Below are 13,827 nucleotides of genomic sequence, written 5' to 3' on the forward strand. Positions count from 1 at the left end.
ATGAACTACACAGTCGGCAAATTATCACCATTTTACAAACGGAAGCTTTTGTGGGCTTTTCAAACATTGCCTCGTGTGACCTTTTGAACTGACAATATATCGTTCTAAATCATAAAACAATTTCAATGAAATGTACATGTAATTCTTTGGAAACGTTTTTCTATGCAAGTTAATCATGCTATTCAACAGAATTGCAGTTTACCCATATATTTTTCAAAATGTCAGAATAGCTTAATTGGTAGAGCAACCCAGTCCGGAATAATATCTTATTAAGATGGCTAATGGGTGGTTTCGGGTTCGAATCCCGATCTGACCTTCGTAGGTAAATTGTGGTTGCAAGGCTGGCAACGGATAGTATGACAATTTGTTTTGGGTGGGGGTTTGGGCTAACAGTTCAGTTCATTAGGTCACATGAAACCTTTTAATATGGCCCGTTTGTTGTTGAATTGCTGATTAAAGTAATAATTGAAAGTTCATTTCCTTATTTTTTATAACAGTCTTTACGAAGGTTCTTCTGCTAGGAAGTGCCTTTAATGATTTAATTCAAATATTATCTGTATATAAGTTGTGTGTTAGTTTCTTCACGGTGCGTATATTGTCATCTAGAGTCCGTGGTTTCTTCTATTACAGATTAATTGAGCTCGCTTTGATGCATCGCCTTCTCACAATTTTTTACATATTTAGAAACAGAAGAAGAAAACCATAACAACGGTACCAAAAATATATGGTCGGTTAGAAAAAGGATGCTTTTATAGCCCCTTTTAGCTTTTACGTGTTTTCCTCAAGACATTGTTTTGTGCACAAAAACAAAACGGTATTTTTCGGTCAATTTTGACCGCGATTTACAGGTTGGCACTGACCCTGCCATAAAATATTTTAACATGGTTAGAAACTGTGGAGGTTCTTCTTTGCAACGGTACCATTATAATTAATATCGAATTAATAATTATGTTTTTATAACCCCTTTTTCCTTTTCAGGGTTTTCTTTACGGCATTTGCGTGTGTAAAAAAACCCGTTAAAACAGGCCGACTTTGTCCTCGATTTACAGGCCGACTCTGACCTTGCCATAAATTATTTTATATATTATTAGAAACTGTAGAGGATCTTCTTTACAACGGTACCATTACAATTAATATCGGACGAATAATAATGCATTTATAACCATTTATATCGGTTCCGGGTTTTCTTTACGGCATTTGCGTGTGTAAAAAAAAAACGTTAAAACAGGCCGACTTTGTCCGCGATTTACAGGCCGACTACGATCCTGCCATAAAATATTTTCATATGGTTAGAAAATGTAGAGGATCTTCTTTACAACGGTACCATTATAATTAATATCGGACAAATAATAATGCATTAATAACCATTTATATCGGTTCCGGGTTTTCTTTACGGCATTTGCGTGTGTAAAATAACCCGTTAAAACAGGCCGACTTTGTCCGCGATTTACAGGCCGACTACGACCGTGCCATAAATATTTTGATATGGTTAGAATCTGTAGAGGATTTTCTTTACAACGGTACCATTATAATTAATATCGGACGGATAATAATGAAGTTATAACCATTTACATCGGTTCCGGGTTTTCTTTACGGCATTTGCGTATGTAAAAAAAACGTTAAAACAGGCCGACTTTGTCCGCGATTTACAGGCCGACTACGACCCTGCCATAAAATATGTTGATATGGTTAGAATCTGTAGAGGATCTTCTTTACAACGGTAGCATTATAATTAATATCGGACGAATAATAATGAAGTTATAACCATTTATATCGGTTCCGGGTTTTCTTTACGGCATTTGCGTGTGTAAAAAAAAACGTTAACACAGGCCGACTTTGTCCGCGATTTACAGGCCGACTACGACCCTGCCATAAAATATGTTGATATGGTTAGAATCTGTAGAGGATCTTCTTTACAACGGTACCATTATAATTAATATCAGACGAATCATAATGAAGTTATAACCATTTATATCGGTTCCGGGTTTTCTTTACGGCATTTGCGTGTGTAAAAAAAAACGTTAAAACAGGCCGACTTTGTCCGCGATTTACAGGCCGACTACGACCCTGCCATAAAATATTTTGATATGGTTAGAATCTGTAGAGGATCTTCTTTACAACGGTACCATTATAATTAATATCGGACGAATAATAATGAAGTTATAACCATTTATATCGGTTCCGGGTTTTCTTTACGGCATTTGCGTGTGTAAAAAAAACGTTAAAACAGGCCGACTTTGTCCGCGATTTACAGGCCGACTACGACCCTGCCATAAAATATTTTGATATGGTTAGAATCTGTAGAGGATCTTCTTTACAACGGTACCATTATAATTAATATCGGACGAATAATAATGAAGTTATAACCATTTATATCGGTTCCGGGTTTTACCTAAAAGATTTCCGGGTTTTCCGGATATTTCCGGGTTTTATACCTGCCCTTGTTGTCACAAAATATGAAATATATATATACCGAAGCTATTTGTTGTTGTTTTTATATAGTTATATAACTTAAGTAGTTTTCTTGTGACTGAAAACACCAACGATGTTATTTGTAACTTAATAGTAATAAAAAAGATAAACACAATAGCATTTGAAAGCCAACGTTTGGAATCCCAAGCCATTTACGGCGTTTCTAAAAATAAGTTTGGAAATGCATGTGCACCATGCGTAGTTAGTTTGGACTTCCGCAAACAACAATCGCCAAGGTAAATTCGTGCATTAGGCAAATCGTTCGTGATTATTTGTACTATTTAACCACAGAAACACATGTTTTTCTTTGTTTTTTTTTTTAACTTGTCCGGGCGGACAACTAGATTATAAAATAACTTGCCCGGACCCAATTTTTACTTGCCAGGGGCAATCGGACAACCGTTAATGTTGAGCCCTGCATCTACATATGAAGTTTAAAAGTTGTAGGTAGAAGCACTTTGATTTTAGAGCCTATGTTAAAGTTTTATATTTAAGGGCCACAGTGACTTTGAACTTTGACCTAGTGACCCAAAAATGGGCGTGGTGTGTAGACCTCATAAAGGTGCCTCAACATATGAAGTTTCAAAGTTGTAGGTGGAAGCACTTTGATTTTAGAGCCTATGTTTAAGTTTTATATTAGAGGTTACAGTGACATTGACCTTTGACCTAGTGACCCAAAAATGGGTGGGGCATGTAGAACTCATCAAGGTGCAGGTACGGTACATATGAAGTTCAAAGTTGTAGGTGGAAGCACTTTGATTTTAGAGCCAATGTTAAGATTTTAGCACGGCAGACAGCGGACAACGAGATGTCTATGACAATACCTCGGATTTTCTCCGAAAACAGCCAAGCTAAAAATAGCGTCAAAGATACAAACAAGAGGGCCATGATGGCCCTGAATCGCTTACCTGACTCATTAAGATCAGATGAAAACTATGACCCCTATTGTCTACACAAGGTTTTTCTATTATTTGACCTAGTGACCTAGTTTTTGACCCCAGATGACCCAAATAAAATCCCAACCCAGATTTCATCAAGATAAACATTCTGACCAAATTTCATAAAGATTGGATGAAAACTGTGACCTCTATTGTCTACAGAAGGTTGTTCTATTATTTGACCTAGTGACCTTGTTTTTGACCCCAGATGACCCAAATACAAGCCCAAACCGGATTTCATCAAGATAAACATTTTGACCAAATTTCATCAAGATTGGATGCAAACTGTGACCTCTACTGTCTACACAAACAAATTGTTGACGGACGGACGCACGGACACACGCAGGCACGCACAACGGACGCCGGACATCACACGATCACATAAGCTCACCGTGTCACTTCATGACAGGTGACCTAAAAATATGTGTCGGAGATAAACATGAACAGTTGTGGTTAAAATCCCATAGAAACAAGGGCTGTTTGTAAAACATGCATGCCCCCTTATATGGGCTATAAGTTGTAGTAGCAGCCATTGTGTGAATACGTTTTTTGTCACTGTGAATGGTGGTGGTGGTGGTGGTGGTGGTTGTGGTGGTGGTGGTGGTGGTGTAGTAGTAGTAGTAGTAGTAGTAGTAGTAGTAGTAGTAGTAGTAGTAGTAGTAGTAATAGTAGTAGTAGTAGTAGTAGTAGTAGTAGTAGTAGTAGTAGTAGTAGTAGTAGAAGTAGTAGTAGTAGTAGTAGTAGTAGTAGTAGTGGTAGTAGAAGTAGTAGTAATAGTAGTAGTGGTAAAAGTAGTAGTAGTAGTGGCAGTAGTAGTTGGTGGTGGTGGTGGTGGTGGTAGTGGTGGTACTAGTAGTAGTAGTAGTAGGTGGTGGTGGTGGTGGTGGTGGTGGTGGTGGTGGTAGTGGTGGTACTAGTAGTAGTAGTAGTAGTAGTAGTAGTAGTAATAGTAGCAGTAGCAGTAGCAGAAGCAGTAGCAGCATTACAAGACCAATACTTAAGAATGATCAAATGGGAAAAGGTAACCTACACTGGCAGTAAATATGGGGCTCATTTACAGGTCAGATTTGGAATCTCTGCTGTAAAATGAGATTTTGCATGAATTAAAGGGAGGTAAATCTGTAATAAAAAGAACATGCATAAACCGTAGTTGTTTCCCTTGTTTGAACCATGCTAAATCCTTACAAGTTTGGAAAGAATTGGATGAAAAATTTGGACTTTATTGCATAAACACCGTTTTCTCAATTCAAGGGGAGGTAATTCTGTACTTCATGGACCAATAATGCTCATTTTTTGTAGGGTTCGTGTCCTCATTGATATAAAGACACTGTGCAAATTTGGAAAGGATCGGACAAAAAATGTGGAAGATTTTTTAAAGTTTTCACAAAATAGGCAAAAACGAATAAACATGCAAAGTTCAACGAGCTCCTGCGGCCATGTTTTTTGACAAATCAAATTTCTTTGAACAACTTTTTCAGGGGAGCCTTCAAAGGTCATCCATGTGAAATTTTTTGAAAATCTGATGAGCGGTTTCTGACAAGAAGATTTTTTAAGGTTTTTACCATATATGGTCATGGCGGCCATCTTGGTTATTTGATCAAATTTTTTTTAACAATTCTTTTGTCCCATGACCTAGGGATGCTCCACATGAAATTTAGTTGAAATTGGCTCAATGGTTTAGTAGAAGAAGATGTTTACAAATTGTTTACAGACAGACAGACGGACGGACGGACGGGCGGACGGACGCCGGACGCTGAGTGATCACAATAGCTCACCTCGAGCTATCGCTCAGGTGAGCTAAAAAGTATACATTATGCTTAACAAGCCAAATAACAGTCAAAGAAAGATGTTACAAAAATTGGTTTCTTTATGGGTTATCATTCTTTGACACACTTTGAAAGTTTTCATTATGAATTTGAGAAACACATATTTTACACTTCGCTGATTAACACTGCATGTCCTGGGTTTGAATCCTGAGGAAGGCAATTTTTATTATTCAATCCTTTTTATAATTATCCAATAATCTGTAAAAAAGAAATTGTTTGTATTAAATTTATTCAATTACTTTTTAAAAATATGAAAATCTTTTAACAAGTCTCAATTTTTACTGTATAAAAACTATAAAAATAACAATTAATTAAGATGGCTTATTAATATTATACAAGCGAAATAGCCTTTCATATATATGGGTTAAATGGATTTGTTCACAGATTGTCACAATGACAATCGTCCAACTTTTTGTCACGATTTAAAAAAATCAACATCGGTGAACAAGTCCCTTTAATTCAAAATGACTTAATTTACTGTTTACAAAGACCTATATAAAAATACATTGTATAGGTCTTTGCTGTTTATAACAGACTGTCAAACACAAGTGTCAGTTTATAGTTTACTGTTTTCTTTTAAATAACTTAAAACTGCTTAAGTTAATGTTATAAGGTACAAATAAAGCAACATTGTACAAAACAAAACAACATAAGTAAATGTAAAAAAGGTATAAACAAAGCAACTTTGTACGAAACAAAACAGTCTCATACATTTAAGTTATAATTAGTGGTTTGTAACCTAAAGTAGACTTTAATTTCGTTTACTTAGTTATGCTTGTATGTTTACATTATAAATGCAAATTATCTTTTAAAAAATATGTACAATATGCGATGAAATATCTAAATTTAATTTTATTCTGCAATTTGAAAACAATCTTGTCTGACAACTTAACCTGTTCACTACAAAGAAGCCTACCGAAACTGTACCCTCTTCGCCAATCTCCGCGCAGAGTTGTCGTTCCTTGCTCTCACATACACTGTGATTCATTGTACGTGAATCGGCAAAACAAGGTTTTTCCTAGGGACATATACATCGTCCGGCGACCGTCTGATGGCCGGACGGCCTCCGCACGATGTCCGACGGACGCCGGACGGAGCTCGTCATGATACATGTACAACGAATACGATGTTGGGCGATCGTCGGGCGATAACCGGGCGTTGATCGTCCGATCTTCTTTCCATCTCTACTCGATCCCTTCACGGGCCCAAAGTCGGGTTAAATTTTAAGTGAGTCCTAAAATTACTCTGGACGCCACCCGATGCTACAAAATGACCCGGTGACCGTGCGATCATCGGCCAGGCGCCAGCCCGATAAGCGGAAAAAAATCGTTCGCTGATCGGACGGTGATCGGTCTTTATTTGTGACTGAGGTATTAAACTGTGACACTCATCGGACGGCGAACGTCTCCGACGTGTCCAGTCTTCCAGATGCCTGAAGATCGGACATATCGGCCGGCGACCTGATTCAATAAACCCGGTAAGCTCCCGTACACGCATGACCCACTGGAGTACTGTCTACCAGTGGGTACCATCTACCAATATTATCACAAACGTTCCGTATTTCTGCTCTTTTACTTCTTATGTTTGGTTTAAGTCTTGACCAATATTTTTTCACTGCAAATATTGTATAAAAGATCAACAATTTCCTTTATAATGATTGTATGGTACGATTATTTTTACAAAATATGGTCTTTTGGTCAAAATATATACACTGATTTTGATATAACTCCACAGTTAACAATCTGGTTTCCGCCAAAAGCATTCCTGTCTAACATCATTGATTCGCCTTGTAGATTCTTGGTTACAGTATATTGATTCTGGTCGCATGGTTGGTTTTCTGCCTCAAAGGCATAGTACAACCAGGAATAGTACAACCAGGAATATTTTCACTCTGTATTCACACCATTCATGATACTATTCACAGGTTTAGACTGAAACACAATGATATAAGATATCAATCAGATTCACATTCACACAATTATTTTAACGTTTAACCCTTTATATCAGTGACATTAATTTATACTATCAAAAAGAGTTTTCATTACATAAAAGTAATAATACTAGAACAAATGTTCAAAAAGCTTGGTACGTAACGTCACGTGTACGAAAACATCATCAAAACTGTAAAAATGACTTATACTGAATAAATATATGAAAGTGCTAATTTAGAATAACTGGCTTGGGGTATACAATAATTATACGTACACTGTTGTGGTATACAGCTTGTACAAACAGTATTATACGCCTGAAAAGGCTGCGAGACCACGCCGTTGAAGAACGGAAGCCAAACGATAAACTAAAGTTATGCCGAATCGAATTGACTCAACAAACAAGGTTACACGCCACTAAACTTAATGCGGTAAACCTCACACTCCCCGCCTGTTATTTCTCAAAATAACACTTTCATGAATGAATATTCTGCATTCTTACATACACAATTATCAGTTTAAGAACATAGTACATACATACACTCTAGACTTACAAAAATACAGCATTACACATGTAATCTTATGTTATATCCTAACAATTTAAATGCTAACATCTTATATGGATATACCTTATCCAGTAGTTCAATACACCTCAATATAACCATACTGTCAGTAAATGTTACACTTTTTCATAACTTGATGCTTAACTGGAGCCTGCACTAACAAGCAGCACCAACTCAACAACTGGTCTAGTATAAAAGACCTTCTGTTTGTCTTTAGCAACACAGACCTCCACTTTGCGGACACAACCATCTTGACTTGGAAATGTTCTCGTTACTCTGGCCATAGGCCAAAAGTTTCGAGCAACTTCTGCATCTCGTAGAAGTACGACATCGCCCACCCTAAGAGGGTCATGATCTTCATGCCATATCCTACGACCTTGCAAGGACTGGAGATATTCTTTTCTCCAACGGACCCAAAACTGATTAGCAAGATACTGCACTTGCTGCCATTGACTTCTGTACAAATCTTTAACATCCATGTTACCAAGGGACACTTGATCACACTCCAACTTTTGAGTGAGAAGAGCGGAAGGGCTTAACACATCAGGGACCTCAGGGTCATTTGAGACTGGCACTATAGGGCGCGAATTGATGATAGCTGACACTTCAGCCATCAAGGTCACAAGTACATCATGAGACAAGCTCTTCACTCCAAGTAACATTGCTTCTAAGATCCGACGTGCAACACCTATCATCCGTTCCCAGACCCCTCCCATATGTGAACTATGAGGGCTGTTGAATACCCAGACTGAACCAGACTTCTTAAGATATCCCTTTACACTTTCATCCTCTACATTAATGGCTGTAACTTGAATGTTATCAATGGCCCCAACAAAGTTAGTGCCACGATCCGAGCGATACATTTTGACCTTGCCTCGGACCGAAACAAACCTACGGAGAGCATTTGTAAAGGCTGAAGAAGATAAATCCTCTAAAACCTCAATATGGACAGCCCTTAAAACCAAACACGTGAACAGAACAGCCCATCTCTTGGAAGCTGCATGTCCACCCCTGGTCCGCCTAGCTACCACCTCCCAAGGGCCAAAAACATCAACACCTACATAGCTAAAGGGTGATGCTTCCTCTACCCTATCCTCAGGTAAGTCAGACATTTTCTGACATTCAAAACGTCCTCTTAGTCGTCTACATACTACACATTTCTGAATGACTGATGACACGAGACGTTTACCCCCAGTGATCCAAAGTCCTGCAGATCTGACTGCACCTTCAGTAAATGTTCTACCTTGGTGATGAACCAAATTATGGTGATGTTCTACCAAAAGTCTAGACAGGGCATGTTTACCAGGTAGGACTATTGGGTTTTTCTCTAGCAAAGGTAACTTGCTTCTACTCAGACGACCACCAACATGCAATAATCCATCAGAACCAAGCTTTGGATCTAGAGACAAAATGGTACTATCTCTAGGTAGGGCCTTACCAACTGAGAGACATTCAACCTCTTTACTGTAAAATTCAAGTTGGACATCACGGTACAATGACAGTTTGACCTCATTCCTTAACTGCACATCCTTAGCTGCAGGACAAAGGTGCCAACCTTTACAAGGCAGGTTCTTGTGGTAAGAAACTGCTATGTGTCTGAGAGTCGACAGGGCTCTAACTAACGTATCAAAGGTAGAGAACTTACTAACTTTTCTAGCAAGCGACTGCCCTACAACAACTTTGGTTGACCTGACTACCACTTCAGGACGAATTTCCTTATCGCAATCTGGTTCCATAAGAGGATAATGCTCAGGATTTGACAGACGTTCCTCTAGAAGGAAATTTGGTCCTACTAACCATGAACTCTGCTTTAGCTGTTCAACACTGGCTCCTCTACTCCCTATGTCTGCTGGGTTTAACTCGGTGGGAACATGGTTCCATTGATTTGGACTGCTAACATGCAAAATCTTTTGAACACGATTACTGACATACTGATAGAATCGTCTTGTTTTGTTACATATGTAGCCGAGCACCACCCTACTATCTGTGTAAAACACTACCTTGGTTAAACTGACGGCAAGCTGCTCCGACACACATTGGTACAATTGACAGGCTAACACTGCTGCACACAGCTCTAACCTAGGGACACTGTGACCATGCTCTGGGGCCAATTTACTTTTGCCCAACACGAAACCTATTTGTCTATCCCCGTTTGAGGCATTCCCTAGTACATACACCACTGCCGAAATTGCACTAACTGAAGCATCTGCAAACACATGCAACTCAAGTCCAGACATCTCACTTATTGAGCCCTCAAAGTAACTCCTACGAATGTCAAGAGACGTAACCTTAGCTACTTTACTAATCCAGTTTTCCCATTTCCTAGCAATGTCCTGGGGAATAGTTTCATCCCAATCTACCTTAGTAGATACTAATTCTCGAAGGATCAATCTTCCTTCAAGCACTACGGGGGCTAGAAATCCTAGCGGATCGAACAAACTGTTAATTGTTGACAGAATACCTCTCTTTGTGACAGCTTGAGCTGACATGTCTACTTTGAACATGAAACGATCATTTTCTATGCTCCACACAATTCCTAAGCTACGCTGAATTGGTAATTCACCACAATCAAGGTCTACATCTTTTAAACCTTTAGCTAAGTCATCATTGGGAAACTTTTTCAGAACTTCTGGACTATTTGAAGCGATCTTGTGCAAACGCAACTTACTAGCACTCAAATATTTTTGAGTTCTTTGAACTAGATCAACTGCTTTCTCTACTGTTGGCTGCGATGACAACCCATCATCGACATAGAAGTCTCTGTTAACAAACGATTTGACCTCACTATCAGACTCCTCAACAGACTTCCTAAGACAGTACGTGGCAATTGCTGGTGACGGACTGTTTCCGAACACATGCTTACACATACGGTATTCAACTAACTCTTTTGATGGATCATTGTCCAGGAACCAAAAGAATCTAATCAGATTTCTATGACTCTCTTCTACACTGAATGAATAGAACATCTGCTCTATATCAGCTACAATAGCTATCTTATCTTTCCTAAACCTGAGCAGGACCCCAAGCAAACTATTTGTAAAGTCTGGGCCTTGTAAAAGCACAGAATTGAGAGAAATACCCTCAAACTTGGCCGACGAGTCAAATACAACCCTAACTTGACTGGGTTTCTTTGGGTGATACACCCCAAATATTGGCAAATACCAACATTCTTCATTTGGACCTAAATCAGGGGCTAACTCAGCATGTTTGTTCTTAAACAACTTATCCATGAACTCAAAAAAGTGAGTTTTCTTACCAGGATCCTTCTCTAGACCTTTGAGAAGAGATTCTGTCCTTCTTACAGCCTGAGTCTTGTTATTGGGTAACCGAGGTCGGTCTGAACGTAAAGGCAAAGGCGCAACCCAACTACCATCAGAATTCTTATGGACTTTCTCATCCATGCAACTAAGAAACTCTCGATCATCAATCGATAGGGAAACCTTGTCATCTGAAGGGGTTCGAATGAACAACGGATCTTTCACGGACAAAACATGATCACAACAAGGCTGAAACAATGAGGTTCTGCCATCATCAAGTACATATGTCTTGTTTACATTTACAACAGTTGGTACATGCATTTGACCTAGACATAATTCACCAACAACTACCCATCCCAAACCTAAGCGCTGAGCAAAAGGTGCACCCGGAGGGCCAAGCACTTGATCGAACACATGGTGTGCTTCTATTACATCTCGACCTAACAACAACAATACATCAGTCTGAGCATCAAAATCTGGCAAATAATCAGCAATGTTTTTCAAATGATCATGACATCTAGCATTGTCTGGTGTGCAAATCTCATTTTTATCATTTGGTATGTCAGAACACTCTATAAGAGTTGGCAAAGTATAGGAACAACTACCATCAAGTGATTCAACAACAACATTGCTAGCCCTGCGGCCACTAACAACTTTGCTACCTCCACATGTTTTAAGCACATATTCATAATTGTCACCAGTAATGCCTAACAATGAGAAGAGCTCTGGTTTGATCAAAGATCTATTGCTTTGCTCATCAATAATACAATAACATCTAGTCATATGATCAGAATTGTTTTCAGAGTACACATTTGCAAGAACAATTTTTGAACATGATTTTGAACAAAACTGTGATCCACAGATTTCTATCTCTGTACATGAAGCAGACACTGTTGGCTTCTGCTCCCCGCCTTGGAATACTGAAGGTTGAGGGGTGACTCTTGGATTCTTGTCGTACCCTGATGCTCCTGAATTCCTCTTAATATCACTCTGATAGACACTATGAGAAAGATCTTTGCCACATTCTTTGGCCACATGTTGACTACTATAACACTTGAAACACAACCTTTTTTCACTGAGCAACTTTCTTCTACTTTCGTATGGCATTTCCTGAAACACTCTGCACTCTTGTAGTGTGTGTGGTGTTCTGTGTATGGGACACTTGTTTTCAGGAACCGATGTCTTCTTGACTGTTACTGGTGGTTTCTCGTGACGACATGAGTTTACGGCAGTAGACCTATTTGCAAACGTCGGACTCTCGGTCTCGTAATGGAAACTTGGGTCATTTCTTATCTTACTCTGTTGTCGAATGAATTTCGAGAATTCACTGAAGGGAGGGAAAGCAACATCGTTGACTTCTTTGTACCTTGTTGCTGCTGCGGTCCACTTCTCCTGAATGTTGTGCGGAAGTTTACACACTATGGGGTTGATACCTATCGCTGCATCAAAATATGATAATATTGTGGAAAACTTGGGGTTGGTTTTGAGTCCCTCTATCTCGGACAACAGATCCGACAGATCGTAAAGTAATGTTGGATTCCTTGGTGGTATCTTGGGAAAAGCTGACAGTCTTTTCATGGTAGCATGGTAGACACTTTCAAGAGAGCCAAACCTTTCATCTAGTCTTGTCCAAACCTTGTTAAGTCCTTCTACTGGATCAGTGATATATGCTGATTTTAGGGAAAGTGCTTGTCTTTTACTGGTTGGACCCAGCCACTTTATCAACATATCGATTTCCTCACTCGGCGAGGCACTAATTTCACTCATGACTGCTTTAAAAGTCTGTCTCCATGAATTGTAGTTTTCAGGTTGGTCATTGAATGAAGTTATTCTTGAATAGAGCAAGTCCTTTTTTAGCAGAAATTTTGTTAGATCACTTGCAGTTTCATTCACAACGTTTACATTATCTGGTAAATTGTTAATGAATTCCGCAGTTAGTTGTTTCTTTGTAGTTTCAGGAAGTTCAGGAATTTTATTAACACTTTCGCACTCTGCCTCTGTGAGTGCAGCCTCCCTTTTTTGTTGCAGAAGTTTCAAATCTATTTCCAGCTCTGCTTTTTGTCTTTCGACATCTGCTCTCTTTTTCTCTAAATAAGCTTGTTCTTCCGCGAAGGCCACACGTGCTTTAGCAGCTCTAAGTCTGGCTTGACTTGATGTTCTCGAACTAGACGATTTAGCGTCTGACTGATTGAGAGACCGTAAAAAGTCATTGGTTATTTGACGGTAACTAATTAATTTGTCTGCAATTTCACGATCTTTATCAATGCTTTCTTTCGTTCTTGTGTTTTCAAGAAATCTTCGAAATTCTGTGGCAATCCTATCAACTTCTCTAAAATCTGTCACAATTTGAGTCTTCAACGACTTAATTTGAATTTCGTCTAACTCGTCAATGTTTCCATTTTCTTCAATACTATCTGAGATGACCTTCCAATGTTTTTCAAGCTGAGATTCAAACTTGGTTACCTTCTCTTCGTAAGAACCCATGGCTTTCCACGTTAATGTTCTAACTCTGAAAGTCATTTAACTGAAATTACATCAAGTACATGTACCACTGTCATCTGGTCATCAGATTATTTACTTCGTGTAGGGATACACAGTTCATCTTCCTTGTACAAATTGTACGTGAACAGTTCTAAACTTTTCTGCCTCAAAGGCATAGTACAACCAGGAATAGTACAACCAGGAATATTTTCACTCTGTATTCACACCATTCATGATACTATTCACAGGTTTAGACTGAAACACAATGATATAAGATATCAATCAGATTCACATTCACACAATTATTTTAACGTTTAACCCTTTATATCAGTGACATTAATTTATACTATCAAAAAGAGTTT

At 38.7% G+C, this 13,827-nt stretch overlaps 2 protein-coding genes across 3 annotated transcripts in view; both read right to left on the minus strand.

Moving 5' to 3' along the window:
* LOC127866297 (acyl-coenzyme A synthetase ACSM3, mitochondrial-like) overlaps positions 1-6,192 on the minus strand; it is a 60,739-nt gene extending 54,547 nt beyond the window's left edge. For both annotated transcript variants that reach the window (XM_052406762.1, XM_052406761.1), the window contains exon 1: positions 6,130-6,192. The gene's annotated coding sequence lies outside the window, so the exon portion shown is untranslated. The remainder of the gene's footprint in view (positions 1-6,129) is intronic.
* A 1,571-nt stretch (positions 6,193-7,763) lies between these two features.
* On the minus strand, positions 7,764-10,332 carry LOC127866301 (uncharacterized). Its single transcript, XM_052406765.1, has 2 exons — positions 9,786-10,332; positions 7,764-9,235 (listed from the first exon to the last, which is right to left on the minus strand). The coding sequence occupies exon 2, from the start codon at positions 8,837-8,839 to the stop codon at positions 7,868-7,870; it is 972 nt and encodes a 323-aa protein (XP_052262725.1). The 5' UTR covers positions 8,840-9,235; positions 9,786-10,332; the 3' UTR covers positions 7,764-7,867.
* Positions 10,333-13,827: the final 3,495 nt, after the last annotated feature.

The sequence above is a fragment of the Dreissena polymorpha genome, chromosome 2 (genome assembly GCF_020536995.1).
Source record: "Dreissena polymorpha isolate Duluth1 chromosome 2, UMN_Dpol_1.0, whole genome shotgun sequence".
In the NCBI taxonomy this organism is placed as follows: domain Eukaryota; kingdom Metazoa; phylum Mollusca; class Bivalvia; order Myida; family Dreissenidae; genus Dreissena; species Dreissena polymorpha.